This window comes from Bombus vosnesenskii, unplaced genomic scaffold (assembly GCF_011952255.1).
Source record: "Bombus vosnesenskii isolate JDL3184/JDL3185 unplaced genomic scaffold, Bvos_JDL3184-5_v1.1 scf7180000013262, whole genome shotgun sequence".
NCBI classification, from domain to species: domain Eukaryota; kingdom Metazoa; phylum Arthropoda; class Insecta; order Hymenoptera; family Apidae; genus Bombus; species Bombus vosnesenskii.
The window spans coordinates 5,327,644-5,352,974 of record NW_022882922.1 but is presented as its reverse complement, the minus strand read 5'-3'; the positions used below and the strand labels follow the sequence as shown (position 1 = coordinate 5,352,974).

The 25,331-nt window shown below is 48.3% G+C and overlaps 1 protein-coding gene across 6 annotated transcripts in view; it reads left to right on the top strand.

Moving 5' to 3' along the window:
* LOC117237274 (ecdysone-induced protein 74EF) overlaps window positions 1-25,331 on the top strand; it is a 143,446-nt gene that overhangs the window by 90,700 nt on the left and 27,415 nt on the right. For 5 of the 6 annotated variants that reach the window (XM_033501501.1, XM_033501080.1, XM_033501337.1 and 2 more), the window contains exon 5: window positions 23,305-23,562. In XM_033501501.1, the coding sequence (XP_033357392.1) occupies window positions 23,305-23,562 (258 nt within the window). Of the gene's footprint in view, window positions 1-426; window positions 982-23,304; window positions 23,563-25,331 lie in introns of those variants that run through there. The other variant, XM_033501425.1, reaches the window with a different exon arrangement.

Genomic DNA, 25,331 nt, shown 5'->3' with positions numbered 1-25,331 from the left:
CCGTTTTTTTCTTGACAAGTGCAACCGATTACGTACGTCATTATCTATGTTGACAAACGGAAAGAAGTAACGAGAGGAATGGTTGATTTTATCCGAAACAACGTGATCAACACGGAAACGTCGCTAGTATCGAGAACTGTTTGCCGCTAGAAACTGCCGGTAGAGTATCCGCTGTGCGTCACGCGTACCACACGGGACGAAGACACTGCCGGAAGAGTTCTACCTCCCACGAAGATATCTATTCTTCCTTTTCCATCTCTATTCCACTCGACTCGTGTTATCGCGTCTTCGCCGACTTTATCCAAAATAATTCTTTCTAGCGACGCTTTTTTTCTTAAATCGATTCGTAATCCGATCGCTCGATCCGGCGTTCGAGTCTAACTCGTCGAGCACGATAAATCGCGTCTATATCGAACCTGTGATTCTTCTCGCGTGAAATTCTCTCGTGTTACGGTGAAATTTGTACAGAAGAAACGTCCAAGAAGAGGAAGAAGGCCGCATCGAATCGAGAATCGACCGGCGAGTGTAATGTTACATCGTATCGAACGAGTGTCAAGTACAAATCGTTGAAGATCAAGATGGCAACTGTGCTGTGGTAGCCGTGGATCAGCTCGTGGGCACAGACTGGCAGCAAGGAAACGAGGCTGGCAAAGATAAAAACGATGCTCGAGGATCAACCATTAGACTTGAGCGTTCGGGTAGGCGACTACGCGGAGTTCTCCAGGGAGGAGAACGATCAGGATCAGGATCGAAAAGAACCGATCGACGACTACGGGAATGCCGCGGCAGCGCTCAGGTTACGAGGATGCTTCGTCGCCGCCACGTCCACCCCAGAATACTCCCAGGAAAGAGAGGATCGTACCTGTTCCGAAGACTCGGACGACTCGTGTTCCGACAATAATCAGAAAGACGGTAGCACGAGATCGAGGTCCAGACCACCCGGTACCAAACCGTATAAGAAGAATCTTATGAGAAGATACCGTGAGTTTCACATTGAGTTTTCATTACACCGCGGATGTCCATGTAAATTTTAATTTCCACGAGTATGGCTAGACTGCGAATATTTATGCAAATTCGTATCTTTATCTAACGGAAAAAGCGTGACTTTGATAGAAAATTCTTTCATCTACGGAATACGCTTCGGATATTTTAGACGTTTTTACGTATCCTGAACTTTCCCAGCATTTTTCTTTGCGCCTTCGGATTTCTTATATAAATATGACCAGAGAAACAGGATCCAAAAGAAGATGTATATACATTCTTGTGTATATAAATTTTCTACGACTGTATAAACGTTCGTAATGTTACACCTATCGGTTCCTGCATTTTCGCGCCTTTTCGCCGCCATTACGCGCCGCCTTCGAAGGTAACGATACAATCGCTTCGGAATCGAATCGCTTATTTTTTCGTTAGAACCGTAACGCTCGTGGCAGTTTAATCGTTCATCTGTTTAATCGCAATTTTTTTCTCCTTTTTTTATCGTATCTTTACGAAATTGCGGAATGTAACGAGATTTCTCTCGCAATTATAAAATAAATCTATCCTCCCGCATTAACGCACGCAATCGTCGATAATCTCGGCAATTTCGATTCGATAATCGTATTCATCGCAGCTGTCAACGATGTTATCTAACGAACCGTAAATGGAAGAGCCGGGAACCAGGAAGTGCGAATCTTTCGACCAATCGATCGTTTTCGCGGTCAAATTCAGACTTTCGAACGTGGTTAGGACTGCGTCCCCTCCCTTCTACCGCGAAATCTTATCAATACGTAGGCGTACGCATGATCGAAGGATCACAGACACACGCGTATACTCTTACTGGTGGAAGAGATACAGCGAGATTATAAATTAATCGGTGACACCGATTGATGTGGCCGTATTCGAGAGAAACACCTTGAATATTAGACCGCGAAATACATTTCCAACTTGATATATCGAATGACCTATTGCCCGTTTCGAAAGCGAGGAGAACTAAAGTTTTTGTTCTTTATCATTGTTAATCGTTATTTCGTAACAGCCAGTATAATATAACTTTATTTACAAGCGGAATTTCGAATATTTCAACATACCTTGGAACTGGGAAAAATCCTAGGATATTTTAACTACTGTCCGGCATAATTATTGATATACCGTCCGGTATAATTAATCGTTAACCGAAAAGCTCTTACTTTGTTTATTATCCTACGTATCGATGGATGACCTAATACGTGCTTGTAACCAGTTACAGACAGTTGTACACGCATTGTGCGAAAAATAGGAAATTACATATTTTTTACACGCGTGCTACATATAATGAAAAGGACATTAATGAATAGACACGAGCTACTTACCTTCTCCTCTCCCCCTCCCCCCACCCCCTCCCCTGTAGCCACCCTCCTTACGTGTCTCGAATTACCGTTTCGCCTCTCGGAACATGTAAACTTCAACACCTGACCGATTTTATGAGCCGGCTATATCTCTTCCACCGGCGGTACATAAAAATGAAGCGCGAAAGCGAGAAAAAAGCAGGCAAAGCGTGCGTGGCGTACATACTCGCATTCGACCGAAAATACGTGCCCCCGACTGTTCTCGTGTTCGGTAGCTGTCGGGCTCGCGAGAGGGAGGCAGGAGGGGCAGAGAGAGAGAGAGAGAGAGAGAGAGAGAGAACGATAGACAAAGAAAGAGAGTACGTGCGTGCATGCGTGAACGTATGTGTAATTTCGACCGATAAAAATATTACGCAAGCGAACCCGCGAAGGTCGTTCGACGACGGGACTCGGGCGACGGTAAACCTCGTAGCACGATATATATTTCGACTCGTCGAATAATTTTGCAGTTTCTTCGCTCGTTATCGTGCCCCTTGAAGATTTCACTGCTTCTTGTCACGGAACGAGGATAATACCTTATGACCTGCTCCAGCCCCAATAAAATTAAACTCTCGTACCGCTGTTAAGGCTGTTAAGACTCTTAAGGCTGTGCAACGGTACCGTCTTCTTAGTGGGCCCATTCTAGGATAACTCGCTGTTCTGCGTACTTGGCTAAAATTTGTTTTCTTCAATTATACGAGATCGTACGAAGATTCTATCTGTCGCAAGTAAGTCGGTAGATTTACTGTTTTGTTTGAAAAGTCGAAGGAAGAAAGGGCCGTAAACGGCGAGGGGATTCTTTTGAGTGAAAGGAGCTGTAGGGCGTGACGAAAGCCGGAAATTAGGGAAAACATTTTTAATCCTTTTCAGGATACCCCGGGATTTTGTCAACGGAAGATCCCTTTTTATTCAGACTCTAACGCCAGAAAAGGCAAGAGGAGTGGTCGAGTGGAAAATAGAACGGGAATTTTCAAAAAATTTCTCTTGTTTCCATTTTCGTCACAGTTCCAGACAAATGAATCAACCTGCGCGTGCCCTCCAGAGCTTTTCTCCCTCCGGATAAGGCGATTTTACAACCTTCGATTTTACAACCGGCCCCGTATCGAACAGATTCTCGCACCCAGTTCATTTACCGACCAAGGTGAACATTAGAAAATTGAAAGCTTCGAGGCTTTCGGGGAAATTTTATACGACTATGATGTGCACGGTCTGACAATGAAAAGGCAAGGAATTACGTATATAGACGGTTGTTAGGAATCGACGATCAACGACACCACTAGCTCTGCACGCGTGTGTTTAGTATACGATACGAAGAAGGAATCGCTGATCCTTGTCCTCCGTAAAAAAGCAAAGCGTCTGTCAGCAGGAACATTCACGTTTTTTACACCGCTTTTTTCGTCTCGCGTAAAAAAATATCTAGGTTTGTTTACACGGAAAGATCGAATATCGAACCCTTCCATGAATTTGTCGTGACTGGAAAGAAAAGCCACGACGTTCTTAAAGTCTTAGCGGCCGAACGATTCGTCCTTGCTCGTAGGGTCTTGTCTTTTCTCAAAATATTTTTTATACATCGCCTGGAATTTGGTAAAAAATGACTCACGGTTTGGACTAAGGCAAACTCGGGAACTAAGTTACGCGTTCGCTTTGATGCGAGTTCCATTTAGCGATAATTTATTCCGGTAACCTGTGTAATCGTATAAAAGCGAGGAGACTCGTTTTTATTTTCGAATCAAATGCACGCGATATTCAAAAGTATGATAAAATCGATAAAACAGATCGCCGTTTAAGCTGCGTGATTTCGTTGGTCGTTAGTTTAGAAAAATGCAAATTCGTATGAAAATCTGCAGTCCATAAATAGCACAACGAAATTAGTCGTTGCGCGTTTATTACAGCCAATAAATTGTATCGGCCGAATTGGTTTTATTAAAATTGCCGCACTTTAGAAACGGCATAGAGAAAGTTTGCTTTGAAAGCTTCCCTAGACATTTTCAAATCTTCGGTAAATACCGTAATCCCAAAATCTTATGGTTTTTTTTATAACATCCTGCGTATGCCGGATATATTCTTTGAAGAAAGGGCCGACAGAAAAAGAGGAACGAAAGGTTAGAAAGGGTCGTCGAGGGAAAGGAGAAAGAAATTCGGCCGCGTGTACTATAAAGTTAACTACGGTGCTACCGATGACCAGCTTGTTGGCTTTTGCGGTCTGCCCCCTCTTTGCCGCGGTATCCGGAAAAGCTTTCGAAACCTTTCACGGAGCAGGTAGCTGGCCGGTCGACGGATTATAAATTTATCTCCTATGACAACTCGAATTGCTGTTTGCGTTTTGCTATCGCCCGTTATACTCGACGAGTGAAACAAAGAAAGAGGATAACGCGGAACGGTTGATCGCCGCCGCAATTATACCCATCGCTTCGAAGACGTATCGAGCAACCTAATATCCATCTGCTGTTAATCGAGAGCTCGTCGAGTTCCGAGTGGGCCGACGATTCTACGCAAAGCAGTCGAACGGATTATTAATAGTTTGTCGGATAAAAAAAAAGAAACGGATTTTCGCGAATGGTGCAGGCGTGCCAACGAACGACGTGGAAGCGTGTTTTTTATCGGTGTATATCGGCTACTACGAGCCAAGCGAAGATAAGATGATGCGAAACTACGCGACCACCGATCCGTCTGATTGTTACAAAACCAGATACAGATCGGTTGCTGATAAGGAGAGAGAAAAAAAATCTCTTCTTGCCCGGTTTGTCCCCTGCGCGTATATTCATATACGTATAATATACGTAATCGCGTAGAAACACGTGGTAAAGAGAGGAGTCTGATTCTGCTCTCGTGGACGAGGCAGAAAAGAAAAAGGAAGAGGCCGAGGCGAAGGAGCAGGGGAGAGGGAGGATCATCCACGTTGCGATATAAAAGAGTCGAGGGAGGCACGCAACAGAAGATATATAATGGTTAGCAAGGAGAGGAGGATACTCGAGGAAGGGGAGAAAAGGATAATTCCAGCCTTTAAATCACTCCAAGTGAATTCGAGCGGACGTTCTCTCCGTCCTTTTCTCCTTCCGTCCAGCCCTCGCTTATCCTCTCTTTTCGCGAGAGTGCCTCGCCACGAGCAGAGGAAGACAGATTACTTCCGGCTGCACTCTCTTCCTTTATATTCGAGGGAGAGGGACAGGAGAGGGGAGAGAGAGAGAGAGAGAGAGGCGGGCCTCCGCCGGGTTAATCAGGAAATGAAGACCGTTCGATCGCCTCGAAGGGGAAGAAAGCAGTGTCTGTCGATTGAGCAGCCACCGCGGGGTTAATCGGGCAACGGGTGAGATCGTTCTCGGATCAACGCGAGCCAACCAAAGAAAGAAAGAAGGAAAGAAAGAAAGAAAGAAAGAAACGGGAACGCCCTGCGTGTCGACGAATCACCGAGAAACGAACCCTTTCTGTTATCTAGACTTTACTCCACGTTGGTAACACCTTGTCGAATCTGCGCTCTTTCTTCCACTCTTATTCGTATCGCAGGTATCCGAAAGTAACAGCCTTTACCTTTACTCGGTCTCTGCTCCATCGATCGAGCAATCGAAATCGAATTTGCTTAATTACCGCTCGCGCGTCTCGGCTCGCTCGATTTGTCTCATCGGCCGCTTATTTCTCTCCTCTCCTATCTTCTATATCAATGGCAATTTTCGCGCAACTAATACCGTAACAGCGTTATAGATACTTTCGTCTAATCGTTTTTCCACGCGTTCAACTACCGTCGTCGATGTTCTTACGCGTCGTGCCACAAATTCCGCAAATCCGACGTTGGTGAATTCCTCGGTCATCGCGCGTCTGTGCACTTTTCTCCAAGACTCTCACTTTGCCGATGTGTTCACCGTCGCTACACTTTCACGTTAGTCGGATGATGGCTGCTGGCTCGAGGATCTCGGACGCGTAACGAGACATCGTTCTTTTACCTCGAACTTTGTCATTGTTTGAATTGCGATAAGAGACGGTTTCGCGCTCGGCCTCCTTCCGTGCAACGCTGTTGCCGAGGGGGACAGCTATATATCGTGGCGATATATGGAAACCGTCGCTGGCTGTATTTAAATAGCCTGCGACTGTTCGAGGAAACGCGTCGCCTCATTGTAATTCAGGATATTGGCCCGGCGAGGAAGGAAGGACTAACTTCCTGTCTGCGGTTACCCTCCTTCGTACCTTCGCCTCTGCCTAGGCGTTCCGCCGCGGCGCCATACCGACACCTTTCCCTCCTTTTCTTCTCCTGGATGAATCCTAGGCTAAATCGACCTTTCTCCTCCGCTGACGTATAACACGATAAATTCGAATACATCGATACGATCTAAGAAACGAAACGTAAGCCATTAAGGACAGGGACATTTTTTCCGACTGTGCACTCAACGAGGACGATGCGGGAAAAGACAATCGCGGAAAGCGCGTTGATTTACCCACGTTGAAGTTAATCTTAAATCGGTGTCGTTGAGTTATAATCGACTTTACTTTACTCGAACTTCTTTACTTCTATTTTACGCAGGACAGATTCTCGATATTTCATTTCGATATTCGATCTGATTTTACTATCCTTCTGCGAATATCGTCGAACGCCAGCTTTTACGTATTTCGTCTTTTCTCACGAATAAACTACTTCGAAACAGGAAGACTTTCGAACGGATACGGGTTTCGATAATAGAATCTTCGAGGAAAAACCAAAGGAGTCTGTAACGAACGATCGACAGTCCCAACACGACCAGATGAATTTTTGGCGAACACGTCCCTCGAACGCGCGTTTTATCGTGAAATTACTCGATTGGCTCGACTTTCACGGTTCACCAAGTTGCTAGGAAAATTTTCTCCGTCGAGTGCCGCTTATAGAAAGTCGAATTAATGGAACGACGCTCGTTCGACGTACTTCGCGATGGTTTTAGAAATTTTTTTTATATATTCCGAATCTTTTCTTCGTCATCGAGAAAGAGAGTGGATATTTTGATTTTCTTTCTTCGTGGTAAGCGGAAAGAGATTTTCGAGAAAGTAGATTTTAAGAAAGAGGAAAAAGGGAAACGAGATGGAAGTCGAAACTCGTGTGCACTTCGCCAGCTTGCGGAGTCGATGATTTCGTTGGAACGGCGCTAGATCTCGTCGATATCGATCCTATCGAATCGTACGCTCGGCCGTTACGTAGCTTCGAATCGTTTTTAAACGCGTCCGCGAAACTGACCTATATTCGATCGATCGCGATAAACGATAAGGAAAAAAAAAAAAGACACGAAATACGATCGAGTGTGCGAGTTTTGATGCGAGTTTCCGACGATGGTAGGAGCTACTTGATTAGATATTCACGAAGATCACGCGGAGAAGATTATGCTCGCTAATTATCAGGCGAGAAACGGATCGTTATCAGTCGTTGCGCATAAACAATAACAAGGCGTCGGCATTCCATCGGAGAGAATAGTTGGCACGTTTTAGTCAATAAGCAAATAACGTAATCTAGCGAAAAAAATGTTGCTCGACTTCAACGAAGATTCTAAAACTCGTTTATTATCGTATTATCGTTCTTCGACACTCGCGTCGATGGTCCGAGAAATCGTTCGCCTTCGCGCTTTCTCCACGATATTGTAGCCTTTTTGATAACAAATTCGTATCTCGGAAGCAATTTTTATATGGCGAAATTTGTCAGAAAACATGGAACGATGTTCGTAGGTGTAGGTTCGATGTTGAAAAATGCAAAAGTTTCGTAACTACGAATATCGGTTTACCGTTAGTTACCTGGACTGCGATTGATTTTGAGCGGATCTTTGTATTTTCAGTTTACTCGCGTTACCGTGAAAGGGCATCTCGTGGCTGCAAACTCCTCGATTGACAAAAATCTCAAATAGACGAACCCTCGTGGTTCTTAAATAAACGCCGCTCCCGACTTTTCCCGCTCTCGAACGGCGTGAAACTTTTTTTTTTTTTTTATTTTTATAGCTCGTCTACGGGCTGAAAGAAAGCTCGGCTCGACACACGAACGAGCAGCGATCCCTATTTTTTTTTTTTTTTTTTCCTCCTTGAAACCAACGCGGTTTCTTGGTCCGTCTTTGACGAAGGGGATGATCACCCTCTCTGGCGTCGGCCTTTCCACGCCGGGTCCACCCTTTTATCCGCGCGGCGTGGTCTCACGCCTCACGAATTTCCTCTCCGTCCGGTCGAGATCGATTTCCCGCGGTATTTTCCACGCCGATCGGCCCGGAAGAGAGTCGACCAAGAGCGACCGAGCACAGAGGAGAGAGTGAGCGAGCGAGAGAGGAGAGGGGGTGAAGGACGTGCCGTAGGCGGTCGCAATAGGAAAACTGGGGTAGACTGTCCTTGTGCTCTTGGGTGGTTATTGGAACGTTGGCACGGAGACGCTTACCTTCGTCTACCGGGTGTCCCAATTGCAGGGACGCTTGACACTTGGCACGTATGACGGTTAATGAAAGTGGAGCGTAGTCCTTTGTAAAAATAGAGGAAAAATATGTGCGCCGTTCGCGTGATCGATCCAAGTCGATCCGTTCCACGATACTCGACCGCAGCTTCTCATCTTCTGCATGATTTACGTTATATTTTAAAGTCGCGAGCTGCCTCGTTGACGAAGTTTCTAGAATATTTCTGGAATTTGGAACGCGCGAGTAACTGGTGTAACCGCGATATAGTTTCGCGTTACGATTTCCTCGTTTTCTTCCCGGTGCTGCTCGGAAATCGAACATCGCGCTCGACGGACGCGGACATCCGATATAAGAAACTGGATCACCGAATAGACGTTTAAAAGCGTAGCTCGACTCGTACGAACAATGGATCCGATATTGTTGGCAAGGTTGCAAATACTAACCACGAGGTCGGGAATTAACGAAATTCAACGCTCAGAGTCCACTACGGAAACGATATATCTTACCACGTCATTTCCACTTAAACTTCGTTACCATTTATAATTTCGATCGATTAAATGCCAATCTATTCCAAGTTCCACGCGAAAAACCAAAGCTTACCGTTTGATTCGCCCAACGCTATCGCCATTGCCATTTTCATACGAATAATCGGATTTAAAGCCGTTCGACGTTAGAAGGACGACGGAATGATGGCGCGAGATGCGCCGGTTAACCGGCTCTTTCTCGAGGAGTAATTGACCTCACCTTGACACAATCGTCTGCGGTTTTTATGGCGTCGACCGCGGCCGAATTGAACGAAGGGGGACGATCGAGCATGCTCGTACGCTCGGCTACGATGGGTCGTTTGCATCGCGAGGCAGGTTATCAACGCGCCTAGGCTCTTGGATCGTTCGCGTGGCCGCGATTCTTTTATCCCCGCGACGAACCTGCTTATGGAAACGCGACACCCGCCGTACTATATCGAGAATAAATATTGGATCCGCGATCGATATCGCGCACGGGACGCGATTCTTCCATCTTTTCACGGCCGTTGACTGTTGCCGTGTAATCGTCGATGTACAACTTTGCCAACGCAATCGATGCGAATCGAATCGAAGGGAGTAGACGGATCTTGTAGAAATTGGGGCCGGATGCTTCGAAATAAAATTTCGATCGTCGGGTCGATGTGTTATCGGAGTACCGCTGTTCGCGTTATCGCGCGATCGAGACTCTTTTTCGAAGAAACAAGCTTCGCGGTCGTAGCCAACTCGTTCTGTCGGGCGAACATAAACTTGTTGATCCATTAGTCGATCGCTAAACGAGCCGACGATGTTAGAGAAACATCGTGGTTTTTAAGTTTACCTGAGAATCGTTCGCTGCGTGCGTTATCCGGTCGCGACGAATCAATTTACCAAAGCGACTCGTTCGTTTCGTCGATGTCGAGCACGACGATCGTGCAAACGTACAGCGAAGTTAATCGATCAATTTGGCCTCTGAAACGATCGTACGAGTGGGTCGTGGTAGATGGGATTCTAACGCAAGGCAAGCGAAATACAAAATGAATCGGGTAAAAATCGGATCGGTTCGTTCGATGCAGATGCGGAAAGATCGTCGAGCACAACATGTAGGTCGTTGGTGTGTTCACGAGCGTAGGTATACGTACGTGGAAGCGGGGCAATTACCGGCGCTATCGGTACCATCGCCGCTTCAAAGGGACACCCTGTAGAGCGATCGATATCTCGCACAAGGGGCGCATTAATTACGAACGTGACTGCGATACCACCCCGGCCCTGGAAGAATCACTCGGAAGCTGAGCGATTAATTAGCCATCGTAACCGCATTATTAATCCTCAACTCCGCGGGAAGCTCGCGTTTCGCGATCATTCGCCGCGCGGCACAGATACCGATCTATTCGTTTCGATTAGACGTCGATACGGGATCGATAATTGCGAATGTATCGATGGAAATGAGCTCCCGAACGTATGGACAAGCGATATTAGAAATCTCCGCGTGTAGGAAACGGATAACGCGCGATAGAGAAATTACAAAATAATCGGGCTATCGTTAGAGTAATACTGTATAACGTTTTATTAAATAGAACATTTATTGGAACAGAACGATTATTTCATGTATAACGTAATAACTGGAAATATCAACAAGCAGCGCTCTATTCTCTCGTACACCTCGAACAGCGACGAATTTGTTTTATCGCAGGTTCGTAGCGTTCGATACAAACGCGATGCGCTCGCCTCGTGGCGTTTTCCTTTTGTCTTTGTACCTCTCTTTCGATCCTCGCTCGTACAATACGCGCGTACATGCATCTATCTCCTAACAGGTATAATAGGAGTTTCATCGTCGAGGGAAAAACGCTACGAAATCTCGAGGGAATTCAACGATCTCGATATTTATAACCACGCGTGATATCACGACGCAACGTGTTCGATCGGCACATCTATCCGCGATTACAAACGACGATCGCAAATTTCGACGATGGATATAACAGACGCGCTGTGCCCGACGATCGGTGGCCGTGGCGAGGTACCGCTCTCTGGTGTCCCAATTAACCACCTTTAAATAGATCACGAACCAACTTCGCGTTCATTCAGTCTTCGAATGCACCGGTCGAACGTACCGATAAAATTCGATCTCCGAAATGTTTCCAAGTCGAGAGATAAAAGTTGTGTTTCAGACTAACGGAGATTTTAGAAACTAGATAACGACGTACTATCCGGTGATAATAGAAGAAAACGAAACACCCGCTAGATGCGCGGCGAAGCGAAGGAAAGGAACGCCACGGTTTGTAGAGGAGAGGAGAGGAGAGGAGAGGAGAGAAGAAGAGTGGAGAGGAGAGGAGAGGAGAGGAGAGGAGAGGAGAGGAGGGCTCGATCGCTAGCTATAGGTATCTACGCGAACGGTGCATAGAGGAAGAGCAGCTCGCTCGTTGAATGCACCAGCCCTGACCTACATAGTAAAGCGTGTTGTGGGCTAGGCGAGCCTACGCTAGAGCTACCTAGACTATTATAGCAACGAGGTGTAGAGTGTGTCCCTCTGCTCGCGTCCATCTCGCCGGCAAGAGCGGCGTGGGCAAACGTGAAATCGCGTAATCGGGTTCACCTTTATTTTTCACGTTCTCTTTTTCTCTTCTTTCCCTTCGTCCCATCGGTGGAGCGATCAAACGCGGCCTCGGCGAACGACGAAGGAAAAAGGGAAAAGGGTCGAGTAGCTACGGCTGATTTTTCAAGTAGATCGCGATACCGTCGAGTCTCGCTGGTCCGTTTGGAAATTCCACTTTCTGCGAATACGAACCGATTTATTTTTCTTCGTGGAGCGATGCGTCCGTAGAAACCGTCGTCGTCGTTTCCAGGTAAAAGTCACCAGGAAATCCGTACGAGAAACGTCGATACAGAACGGACGGACGAAGGAGCGACGATAAGCTCGTAGTATCGAGCTTCGTAACCGATAAGCCGTACGTCGATGGAAAAAATTCTAGCCAAGTATAATGACCGATAATTTAGCTGTTAACCATCCGTTACGCGAGGCACACGTACGACGCGTAAAGGGCCGCGTGTACGCCGTTATTATATCATCTCGCGGACACCGCTACGGCACTTGACGTTACGTAATGGACAGAACGGCGAACACACGGTTCTGCCCGCGTACGATCGTACGTGCGTCGAGAGGCTCGTTACCGGCCTGTCGGTCTCGTTATACAATAGCCCGTGCACGAGCAAAACGAGAGTACTATTTTCTAATCAAACGGTAAGCAGATTCCGTCGTTTGTCCCGGCCATGATGCCGCCGCTGCGACGAATTCCTCGAGCTGACTCGACCGTACGACGCGTCCTACCTACGGGTTCTCCGTGTGTTCCTGGCCACCGTCGTCCTTGACATCTTTTTTCCCTTCTCCCCATACCTCCGCGCTCGGCTTCTCCACGCTCGATCGTCGACGAATTAACGCCATCCAACGTCCGCGTGGACCTGAACGCGGTGGACCTCGACCCGGTGATTCGTAAACTGGCCACTGACCTTTTCGACGAATCGTCGCGACGCTTTCTCTTCGAGACTCGGCCGTCGCCTTCTTTCTTCCCTCTCCTCCTTTCGCTTTTTTTTTTTTTTTTTTTTTTGTTATTTTACATTACGGGTGTTACGTTAGTCACCGTCGATGTCTACAGGGGTTTTCGACTTCTGGCCTGACCGACCGACCGACCGACCGACCGACCGACCGATTCTCAGGGTGGGAGATAGCGAAAAGAAAGTCGACGAAATTCCAGCCCGGGACACGTATTGCTTGGAGCCGCGTTACGCAATTAAGAAATTAGATTCTTCGCCATTAGGTTACGCAACCACGCCTTTAACGGCGTCTGCTCCTAAAAAGCCAACCGGATTGTTAATGTCCACGATAACGAAGTCCTTCGTTCCGTTTCACTCGACTCGACCGACTCGCCTTATCCAGCCGGAAGGGTTTTCCAGGTGAAACGGTTTTTCTCGGGCTTTCTCCGCAGCCTAGGTGGTAGATGTTTCTATCTGGGATTCTTAGAGATCGTACTCGATCAAAAAGGACAGGCAACGAGATTTCACGTGTCCTGCGAGAAAACCGTAAGAACGTCCGAAGAGATAACGCTTAAAAGCACGGAGAAGCATCTGGTCCAGCAGCGTTATCCCTCGTGTTGTAGCGTTTTCTTTTACCTGGATCCTAAGCGCGTACCGTTAGAAACGAAACATCGATCCTCGCCGAATAACCCAGTTTCTTTCACCGGCTTTTAACGGACCACGCATTAACGAGCGGCGAGGGTATCCACCCCCGTGAGAAAGGAATTTTCACTCCGAGCGAAGCTCGTGAAACGATCTATTCATCGACCGCGCGTTTCGCTGGTTAACGGTTCGCCTCGTAGCTTTCTCTTTCTCTCGATGGCTCGAGGATCGTCGTCGTGGATTTTCTACGTGGTGCGACTAACGCGACGTAGCTGACCGAAACATGCTCGTACATACGCGAGAAGACGCGTACCGTTCGTGGTTGCAAAGTTGGCTGGCGGATGTTGCGAGGATGCGATCGAATCTCCATCGATGTGGTTAAATATCGCGTGGATCGAAACGTTCAAATTTGACTCCACCGCGAGCGTTTGGTATCCGGTAAATTTTCGTCTTGAGAGGCTGGTGGTCGTTGGTGAAAATGGTGACGCGTAGAAATCGAATGGATATGACGCGGCGATACGGAGAGACTCGTGCCGTTAGTCAACTTTCCAGCCACGCTACGGTAATCATCGCCGGTAACCTTTGCGCCGATGTTGCTACCTTCGCGTCCACCTTTTTCGAAACCTTAACAAATCGTTGCCATTGCCGTTTCTCTTGAACGTTCTACCGGTCCACGAAGGAAGTGGGCGTGTGCGTGTTGGAACGATCCTGTCCTTAGAACACAATGGCGGACGAAGAAGCGTGCGCGGCTGCCGCTCCACGTCCAGACCAGACCATTCAGCCGTTGGAAATAGGTCAGGGACGCAGTTTGCGGCGCAGTCGTTTCCTCTTTCTACGGAAGAAGGAAAGAGAGAAATGTCACGGTGAAACACGGTCGAGAAAGTAGAGAGAGGGAGGGAGGGAGAGAGAGAGAGAGAGAGAGGAGAGTAGAAGAAGGGTGCGTAGGTAGGTAGGTTGCGAATATCCCTCGATGGTCGTGCGTTTTCAAGGCTGCACACAAGCCAGGGGTGGCTCCTCGTGTTTCCCGGTTGAATGGAACCCGATGATGTTTCGATACGGTCCCGACCGTGTTTCCTCCCTTCTAGAGGTTGCACGCGCACGCTGACCCACATTTTACCTCCTGCCTTCGTTCACCAGCCTTTCGAATTGAGTAACTCGAATTACAAAGCGATAGGCTAGCGCACGGCCCACGCACCTGGATGGAGCAATTCGCTCGGAATTCATTTCCACGTGGAAACCGATTTCAGTCGGCAACGCGTTTCCGCGTGAAATTCCCTTTCGTTCGAGCAAAGTTCCCAGTTTCGCGCTCGTTTCGCTCTCGACGATTCTCGACTAGGTGTAAATCGATCTTCGGTTCTTTCCATAATTCTATCTGTCGTTTCGGTTCCTGATAGAATGGAAGCAGGTATTCGTTCCTTTCTTTCTTTCCGAGATCTTTCGACGATCGAATTGGCACGAAATTAAAGCAGCGCACGAGCTAACGCGATAGCCTCGTACGCTCGCGACTATCGCATTGTAAGTTAAACGGCTGTTACGTCCGTGATTAGACGAATGTTATGTAAATTCGTGTTTTTATACGTACGAAAGAAACGAAGCTTAAGAAGAAACTGGTTCCACTGAAACGCATTCGTTTGGTTTCGATAAATAAGCCTTATATAACGCCAGTATTACGAGTAATACTTTACGTATTTTGTACATTTCTGCATCTTCGGATTGAAACGCACGATTTGAATAATTACGTAAACGTTGTACGCGTTTCCCTTTTATTAAACTATCGTCGTACCGTAACTAACTTTATCGTAATATCGGCCGCGATAGTTTCCTCGCAACGTCCTTCACCCTTTTACGCAAAACTCTCCGTACACTCTGCGCAAACCGTGTTAATCTCGATCTCGGTTATCGATCGCCGATACCTAAAAAGGGACGATCTCTCCGATCTCGTTGGTACTCGATTCCAATCGCATCGAGCGTAAACCTAACCGTGAGCGAATTCCGTTCCCAAGAAACGAAAAAATACGAGCATCCGGTTAGAAAAAAGAAAAAAAGAAAAAAAGAAAAGAATCTATAAACCGACGATTATAGACACGAAACGTGAAAACGGGCAGCTCGGTGTTACATCGCGTGATCGAACGTGGAAAAAAATGGAGGAAGAACGGTTTTTCGAATGGGATAGGGAGAAGCGCACGTAACGAGACTTCCGTGGAATCGAATGTTTCCTGTTTGGTCGGGAGTGTAGAGCTCGTCGCTCTCGATCGTTCCTCCGCGCGATAACGGCCGTGCTCTTTTACGTGAAACACCCACTCGCCGTGACATGCACACGAGCACACGGAGAGCCACGCACACGGTCGAATGGCCGAGCACACGAACGGGCAGAAGCACTCTCGGTTTCGACGGAGGAAGTGGGTCGCGCACATGCACAGACGCGCCGCACCGCGCCATACCGCCGCTTCGTTTCCGGTATCGAAATTTCCGGCTTTGGCAATTCGCGGTGCAAGAGGTTACACGACCGATCGTTCCCCCCCTTCTCGTTACTCTCCTCAGGAATTAAACTCGTTTAATCAACGACGCGTCGTCGAGTCGGATGATCGTCGACGAGTCGCGAAGCTGTCCGCCGTCGTTCTTTAACGTTCCATTGATTTTGCGAACGTTTTAATTAGCCCAAGAGATTTTACCGCGTACGTGCGATTGTCGCCTGTCTTTTTATTCGTATTCGCGAAAAGATGAAAGTACGTAGCTTCGAATTCGACCGAGGTGATCGTTACGTTAATCCTCTATAACGCAACGTGACTCGAAAATCGTATCGTTCGAGGAGTTTCGTTTTGATCGCTTCGCCGTAACCGCCATACCGTTCCGTTCTTCCATCGTATTGCACAACCTGTTTAGAATATTTCTTATTTTCTACTTCGATCGTACAAGTATCGGCCGATTCGACGATTCGGCTGTAAAATTAGACGGAATTCATAGAATCGGACAAGACACGATCTGGCAGTTGGATCGGTTAGCCAAGGCCGGTGCCGTTTTTACAAACTTCGTGCACGGTATCGCGTCAAGTTTTCCCCTTGAAATTTGGAAATAGACAGTTTGGCACGCTAGACGAGAAAGAAAACATCGCACGGCGTAATTACAGACTATCTAAAATCAATAACGGTATCACGCTTCTGGTTCTCGCAAGGCGGAAGCGTAGGAGTCCGCGAGTCGACGATCGAGCGCTCGAACTCTCGTTGGCACGAGATCGAAAAGACAACGAACTGTAACATCGTCAATGACGCGATAGCAACACGCCGGAGAAAAGATAGCGCTAGAATTCGCGATACCTGTTTGCCAACCCTTAAATCGTAGAATCGCGCGTTCATTAAGGACGCGCTTAGCCAATATGTCGATGTCGTCTCAGGCACCGAGACTGTAATTAGGGAAAGATCGCGCAAAGTATAATCTCGAATGACAATTGACAAATTGTAGAAAGTGCGACACGAAAGTGCCAATTTGTTGGCGAAAAAAGGTCGCTATAAGATATTCGAACGCGCCGTTGCTTACAAATTACCTCCGCCGTGAAATATACCGATTAATGTCGATTTTCGTGTATCCACTTTGCGTGTAATTCGAATATTACGCATACAGTTTGTCGTACGTAACAATCGTAAGCGTAAGAAAGCGAAACTACAATTAGAATCAGGTAAAAAGGTCTTTATCGATTATCGGAATAATAACCGTAATCCGTGTGGCGAGCGAGACTGGATGTTACGAGTCGTTAATGAAATCTTCTAACGATCGCGTATCAAAGAAACAGAAACGCGAGTAGCTTAGTTAGCAGGAATTTCGCTTGGAGATCGATCCTCGGCTCCCGTAACCGGCTAACATTTTTCAACTCGACTCGATCGAGAGTCGGGAGCAGGATCGAAGCGAGAAAGTATGGCGTGCCACGAAATTACATAACGCAGCCAATAACCAACCGCGACGAATCAAAGGTTCTGCCTGCCACGCGATTGCATCGCGCTACACCAAACACCACCTTCGCGAATACGAAAGAGATCAAGACCGAAGGTATTTTTTTCATTCTTTCCAACTGTCCGTGATTGCGGTTTCGTGTATTCCGCTCGGCTCTGTAACCGTTTCAGCCGGTCTTGGATACGATCGAGCAGAATCCACGGTTAATAACTCGTATTCCATCATCCGCGCCGCGCACTTTTGTGTACGCGGTTTTAATGCTATTTACGAACGCGATATCGCCAGCCTTTCTAACTTTGAACTTGAATCAGACACTTGCGCCGTGTTTGTATTCGCTCGCACGAAACGAGTATTAACCTCTGCAGGGATACCGACGCTGAAACGAAATTAATCGAGCTGCAGTGCGCGCGTATAGATCGTCTTTCTCGAGAAAGCGGCGAGCGGTTATGCCGAGGTTTCTCCATCGATTCGTTGCTCGAGGAATCGACCTACCGCGAGCCGCGACGTTTTAAACGAAATTTTCGCTACAGTCTTCCCGAAAATTGCCGTCTGGCGCAACAGAACCGTTCCAAGTTCGAAGAAACAGTGCCGCGCGGTCGAAAAAGGGTTAATCACTGCCACTTTCGAGGCGTGATTTCCACGGCCGGTATTCCATTCTTGGCCGACCACACCTGCGTACAGCTGCACCTGCGACCGCCACGAAAACATCGCGATCGTTTCACGGCCGTAATTTCTTTGTGCCGTTGCTCCGACTCGTTACATGTCAGTCGTCGATTCTTCCCTGAATCTCGCGGCGACCGAACGTTCTCTACGCGCCAACTCGAACGATTCCTACGGAACCTGACGCGGTCTTCTCGTGGAAGAAACAGGAAGGTCTCTGCCGGAGAGCAAAGCAAGGGTGGAAAATATGCAACGAGTGGGAGAACTCGTTTCGAGACGGATCGACGTCTTCGTGTCAAGGATACGTTCGTTCGGGTGGCGTAAACGAGCGACGAAGCGCGCAACGAGCGGTTCCACGCTCTTCTTCTTCTTCGTCTTCTTCGAGAAGTTAGCAACCGCGGCGATCCGACTATCCGGGTCATCGACGGATTCCGCCGCTGTGAACGTGGCATCGAAATGTCAGGCGCCTATAGTTCGATCCCCGATCTTCGGATCTTAGGGAAAAGTATACGCCGCGAAATTGCCCCGATCGACGAATCTTCTCCTTCTATTAAAATAAGATAGCGATCGAAGTTCGCACAGGGTGTGATGCAAAAGTAACGCAATCTCGTGTTTCGATGCTAGGAAGAATATCACGATACCGAGAAACTGTCGGAGCATCGCTGTTACGAACGATTCTATTGTATCAATAAAGCAAATGGAAACGAAGAATTCTATAGGTTTGATAAATTGATCGTCGTTCGTGCGATGCTGCGAGGAAGATGAAACGTTCGTTCGTTAGATATAAACGCACGGATAGTACGATACAACGATAATACCGCAATAATAGGTAGAATCCGCGTGCTACCATTTGCGCGAGAACAAAAAGCACGAGGCAAACGAGATTAACCGTGAGCTGTTCGAACGCGTTATTCATACACGGCGTAATCCCAAAATACACGGTGTCCGATTATTAAGAAACTCTTTACGTTGGAAAATAAGATTACGCGCGAGTACTACTTCCAGTCACTGTACGATAATTCGCGCGTCTTTCCTCGTAAATTCTTCGACGCAATTTTCGCGTTTCCATCGATGCCTTGTTTCCATAAAGCTTGGCCGCCAAATTAAAAATTCCCGGTCAAACTTACTTTCGTTTCGGCCGGCGTCGAACGGTGGCCAATTAAATCGGCCGTTTCGTCAGAATTCCAGGCGAAACGGAGTGGATCGATGGAAATCGGTCGCGCGGTCACCTTTGTCGCGCGCATATTTGTGGGGCGCGCGCGTGATGTCACATAGAAAGAGAGAGTCGTTACCGTTACGCAATGCGCGCCACGGCCGGAAGGTGTGTGCGAGCGTGCGTGCGTGCGTGCGTGTACGCGGCGAGAAAGTTGCGTGGCCCGGGCAAACGCTGACCTTACGTACTGCGCGTGCGCGTGTGCGGCCGAATCGTTTCGGCGCTCGATCGAGGCGATCGCCCGACAGCCGCACCGATCGCCAAGCGCTCTGGTCCTCTCGACGACGCGCTTCGAGCCTCGAGGAAGCGAGGAGAGCGGAACAGAGGCGCGACCGCTCGTTCGTCTCTTTGTATCGACGTTCGATCCTTTGGAATCTAAAAATCTAAAGATCGTCGTGCACGACCGGACGATGGAGAATCGTTGGTCGATGGTGATTCGCGAAACGCCACAAAAACGAATAATTGGAACAGCGTTTCTTTCGTTGAAACCTCGATGGTTCCGCGTTAATGATTCGCTTAGGTAATCCTTCCGCGTATCTCGATCGTCGTACGTGGCAAAATTACGAGTGTCAAGATCGGAGTTTGTCGTTTCAGCAATTAGCGACGATGTTCCTGTCGAGTCGATTAACGCCGAATTCTATCGTAAATATATATGGCTCCGATTATGTTTACTCGTATCTATTTAAATATACGTAAATTGCTGGTCGATAGCTGTAACGTCGAATACCACCTGGTCAACGGATATCGCCGACTGTTTCAAACATCCATCGTACACACGCGAGTTCAGATACAAGGAATAAAATTATTGGCCGAAAGAATCAGCCCTCGACTGCTGATCGAAAATAGTCGAAGAATGCCGAGAACTCGAGCATCGCGCGATGACGAGCTCGACTCGACGGAAGCGGATCGACGCGTCGATGCGCCGGAAGCGGGTTTCGGTGGCGAAACGTGTGCCGAATAGACGAGACGGAAGGCGAAAGCATCGGTGAAAATTCCTCGGTTCTCGAAACGACGCGAGTCGAAAGCGGGGATGTGTTCGGTCGATGCGGCTAGACACCCACCCTTCTCCGCTGACGCGAGGGCGAGTCAAGGTCGAGCAAGGTCGAGCCCCCCGGAACCCGCAGGAGAACTCGACGTGTCGCTAACGAGCCGATACGAAACGATCCTCGAGATCTCCGCCGTCGTGAAACGGTCGTTTCGATCGGAGCTTGGGCGCGGACGCGGTTAACCGTTCGCCATCGTTCGGGTTATCTCGCGTCGTATTTTAAACGCGTTTTACACGCACCGACTTTTACTCGGATCGGAATCGAACGCAGGTTGAGAAACTTTTTAAGCATCGGTTAACGCTCCTTGCACTAGTCTCGACAGAGCGGTCGAATTACGTCGAAATTATCCACCGATTAAATATCGCGGAAAAACCTCGCGAAGAGTCAGGATTCTGTCTGTGGAAGGCTGGAGAATTTGTTCGTTCGCGTGGTAGTTTGTTACGTCGGTCGCCTGCTGAAAAATTAACTCGGTCGCAATAGGGCTGGCAAGAAGTTAGGAGCAGAAATAATTTTGCACGACCCATCGTCCGTTTCCTCCGACTGCTGTATATTCCGTGGCTGTGAAGAGGAAACGGTCGTCGCAAAATGGTAGGTTCGAGGACAAAATTGTCGACGTATTCGAGTCGAATCAATATTATTACGGACAACGTGGACGACGAGGCAGAGGGAAAACGAGCGTGCCTCGGTAACAAGCCATTTATTTACAACTTCGTTTCGAATTGAAAACGTCGAGCGGTCAGGAATAATTTAACGGTCGCGCGTACGAGTTCTCGCTCTGCGTATCCAGTCACGGGGGTAGGTGCATCTGAAATGCACCCTCGCAAGTAGAGATTTCGTCGAGGGTGTGTTTTCGGGGTTAACAGAGGTCAACGGGATTCTTAAACCCTGACTCGAACGATACGATCTTCCCTGGCTCGCGTTCGTTCGCGTCGAGCAAATTTTATTCGCGAATATATTTTCCTCTTCGTCCAAAGATCGATCCTCTGCCGTGTAACCAACAACTCGTTAGAAACGGATGGTCGATGCTCGTCTCGCGTCCGATCAGGTAGAACCAGTAAAAGTAAACGGTGGCGAGCTTTCTCCGGTTTGCAGGTCGGTAAAAGCTCGTCTATCCAATTTCGCGGTAGCTTACGATCTAATACGAAACCGACGCATATCGAACACGAAGAACGCACCGCGGATCTCGCGTACAAACGAATATTTCAAGTTACGACGGCCAAACGTCGGCCCCCCATCGTCGCGTTTCAGAAAACGACGACTAGGCGCACAGGCTCGTTTTACTCCACGTCCGTGACTCCTCTCGTTATTCCCTCCCTTATCCTTCGAGTTTTTCGCCTTCCGTTTTTCCCTTTGTGCTCGTCTCCTCTCTCTCTCTCTCTCTCTCTCTTTCTCTTTTGCTCTTGTTACTCGATGAACAAGCAGACCTGAAACAGCAGTCTGTTCCCGGGCGAGAAGAAGAAACCGATCGTTTGCTCGACTACCTTGCCAACAGCTAAACACACCCGTTGGCTCGATCTACGCGGTCGTAATTACCGATTCAATTCACGGATCCGTCCGTGACGTCGAGAGACGGCGAGGTCCATTTATCGTCGATCGCCTCTCGATGATCGACTTCCTCGAGAAACGCGGCTACGTCCGCTAGAATTTCAACCTTGCTTCCGGTTCTCCCGACTTTCTCGCGCGCTACATTTCGCGGGGATTCGATTTTACTATTTAATTTGACGGGGAAAATTGCAACACCGGTAGAACCGCTTTATCAACGCGCCGGAGAGACCCGAAGGTGCTTTTCAGAAAATAAACGAAACTCGATACGATAGTTTATTCGTATCTTCGATGGAAAATTCTGCAATGTACGGTTAGTCGCGAGAGTCTTTGAAAATGAATTTCTACGAAATGTCGTGGCAAAGTGAACGTATCCGTTCCACGCGAAAATATCGAGTTTCTACGAAATGTTCGTTACGATTTGTACCCGTTCGAAAAGTTTTCTAAAATAACGCAAACTTGTACCGATAATATTAATTTTAATTAAAACACAGGGTCGTTTGAAAGAGCCGAAAGCGCGCAAAGAGTAGAATATCCGCGAGGAATGGACGACGAGCGAGATACGATGATACAACGCGATCCTGTTTTCGTTCGAATTTCGTCACTGAATTTTCATCGGACACGCAGACCCGTCTGGGGCGCAAATATCGTGAATTACGCAACCGATCGGCGCGCGTTTAACCGTGTGGGCGCCGAAAGGTAAACGCGATAAAAAGCGGTCGACACACTTCTTTCTGGCTCGCGTGGTGATCCCTCTGGTTTTACGAGAGGAGACCGACAATGGTACGAAGCGGTGGTCGGAAAGCGAACCGAAGCGAAGCGGAAAAAAAGAGGAGGAAGATGGAGAGTGTGGCGAGGCGAAGAAAGCGCGAACTAGCGCGGTCGAATCGCGTCAGTCATCGAGCGTGCCGGCTCGAGTCGATTTTCCACGGCGATTTTTCCTCGGCTGCTGCCATGAGAAATTGCTTAATGAAGCCGCGAGGTTGGCACTGCCTGAAAGGAAGGTAGAAACGTTGCAGTGGGTCAAGGAGAGACACACCGGCTTTCACTTCCTCTCCGCAGCGCCGCGCTATACCCCTCGAGAACACCTCCCATGCCTCTCTTTTTTTTTTTTTTCCTTCGTGCTTCCTTAGCCTTCTCTCGGGGCTACCGTTAGGAAGCGATCTAACCGCTCCCAGCGTCTAATGGTATAATCCGTTTTCACCGGAATCGTAATCGATCGCGATAGAAACGCGTATAACGAGCGTACGCTCGCGCGAGTCGCCAGGCACTTGCTAATCTTTGACACGAGCTTCCACGAAATCGAGACGGTCGAGAGACGCGTAACGGAGAATTTCGACGTTCGACGAGTATCATCAACCTGCGATCGCTGCGACAAAGAATCGTATATTTTCGACGGGGAACCCTTAGCTTTCGTAGTGAAAGTAAAACGCGAAAAGCCTGCTCTTCGATAGCGATGGAACAAAAGCTGACATTTTGTGGACGTTGATTGTGTGATTCTAGTGGACACCAGGGAGGTCCAGCCACACGATGCGAACGAGAAGGAACAACTGAGTCTGGCGAGCGTCAAAGCAGAACCAGGATCGACCGGTACGACGACCACCACCACGGGAACTCGTCTGTTGCACGGTATTCTCTCGCAGCATCCCCAGCAGCACGGTCTAGGGGTGCAAAATGGATACGGCCGCCACTTGGCCGGCCATGCTCAGATGGGCCAGCCGTCCTACACCACTGCCACGATCGCCACCACCAGTACGCCAGGTCAATCTCGAACTACTTTCGCGAGTCTTTCCAGAGCCAAGTCGATCGAGAACGTTTTTAGCAAATTTTATCGATTTTTCAATTCCGTCGCGCTACTTTAAAGCGAGAAATTCCGAAGAAACGAACGGATCGATCGACCTGGCTTCTAAACGACTGGAATATAATTCCCACAAGAGTTTCCAACGAGATCCCCGCGAACAATTTCTATCGATGAAAAATAATTGTAACGCGTATGCAACGTATTGCACGCTTTCGTCGAAACCTCGCAGTTGCGACTACAATAGAAACGCGGAGAAAGCAACGGAGAGGAGCAATCGCGGGTTCCTGCAAGCTGGAACAAGTGAAATCAATTCGTGCGAACGTCTGTAGGAAGATGTATCGAATCGCGTGCAAGGTCGTAACGAGACGAAAAACGAGCGATCTTTTCCATCGCTCCTCGTTTTTTCTCCCCTTGCGTCGCGTAAAACGAGAGTACGTGCATCGATTTTCCATTGGAACGGCGCTCTGCTCGGCCAATAATAATATTTACAAAGCAATATCGACGGCTGGCTGGTAAACAGCCGACAGGAAATCACTTCCGGCGTGGCTTGGCCGCGGCGCGCCGAGCCGAGCCGGTAAACGTTTGACTTTCCTCTCTCGCCACGCTTTTCATGGGCACGTCGCCGCGAGTAAAGCGTTACGCTCGCTCCCATTGGCCGTTTCTCCGCTAGCTCGTCCGCTCCACCAGCGTGCAATTCCCTCGCCGCTGACGTTAATCGTTAGAGACGACGAGCTGGCAATAAAAAGGCGAAAATTCCTGTTTAGCCGCCGCGCAGACCGGTAATATCGATTTCTCGACTTCCCGTCCGCCGATGAGCCAAGATTTCACCACCGGAGCTCACCTGTGCGACACGAGACCACCCGAAAATCCCCCACCTTCTTACCCTGTTTGCACGCAAGCTTCCTAGAAGTCTACCGAATAATTTCAATCTTCTAAACGATAAGAAGAAAGGGATTAGAGCGTATAAAAACGCGTTGAAAGGCGAAAGAGAGGAAAAAGATATTTATATTATCAAGCCTGCACGTGATTCGGCGCTTTGCAAAGTTTCGTCGCGTAAGCCAGACACGGGTGTAGTACTCGCGACGTGTTCCCTGCGATCCGGTTCACGAGTACCTCGCTCGGTCCGGTCGATTTACCAAAATAATCGATCGAAAAAGATGGTGAAAAAATCGACGAGTATCGCCGCTAGTCCTGAGATAGACCTATAGTCGATCGGAGGCGGCGCCGAACAGTGAAAAAGGATACCTAAGGAAAAAGACCTACGGAGATACAGACGGACTAACATCTCGCGCGACACAGAGGACCTTTTACGACTGGTTTCAGATCGTTCGCTTTCTCTGTCTGTTTCTGGCTGTCTGGCTGCGAGCAGAGCAGAGAGAGGGAGAGAAGGAGACCGTGGGAAGCACGAGCGATATGCATACCCAATGACCGGATGACCTTCGGCCGTTGCATAAAGATGCCTTTAATTGACGGCGCACGCGAAAACACGTTCGACGGTCTGGCACGGTGCTCGATAAAGCGACCGATGCTCCGAATCGTTCGCTGCTCTGGACCACCTCGGAGACTTTAATTCGTTCGCGAAACACAAAGACCGGAGTAACCGAGCGTAAAGACCCGCGACCGCCGCTAATTCGGCCAGATGGCGCCTTCGAGTTCCCGACTCTCGATACACAGCCGTTTTACCTTACCTTAAACTATGACCCCGTTTCGTGATCGGAATTTCGATTCG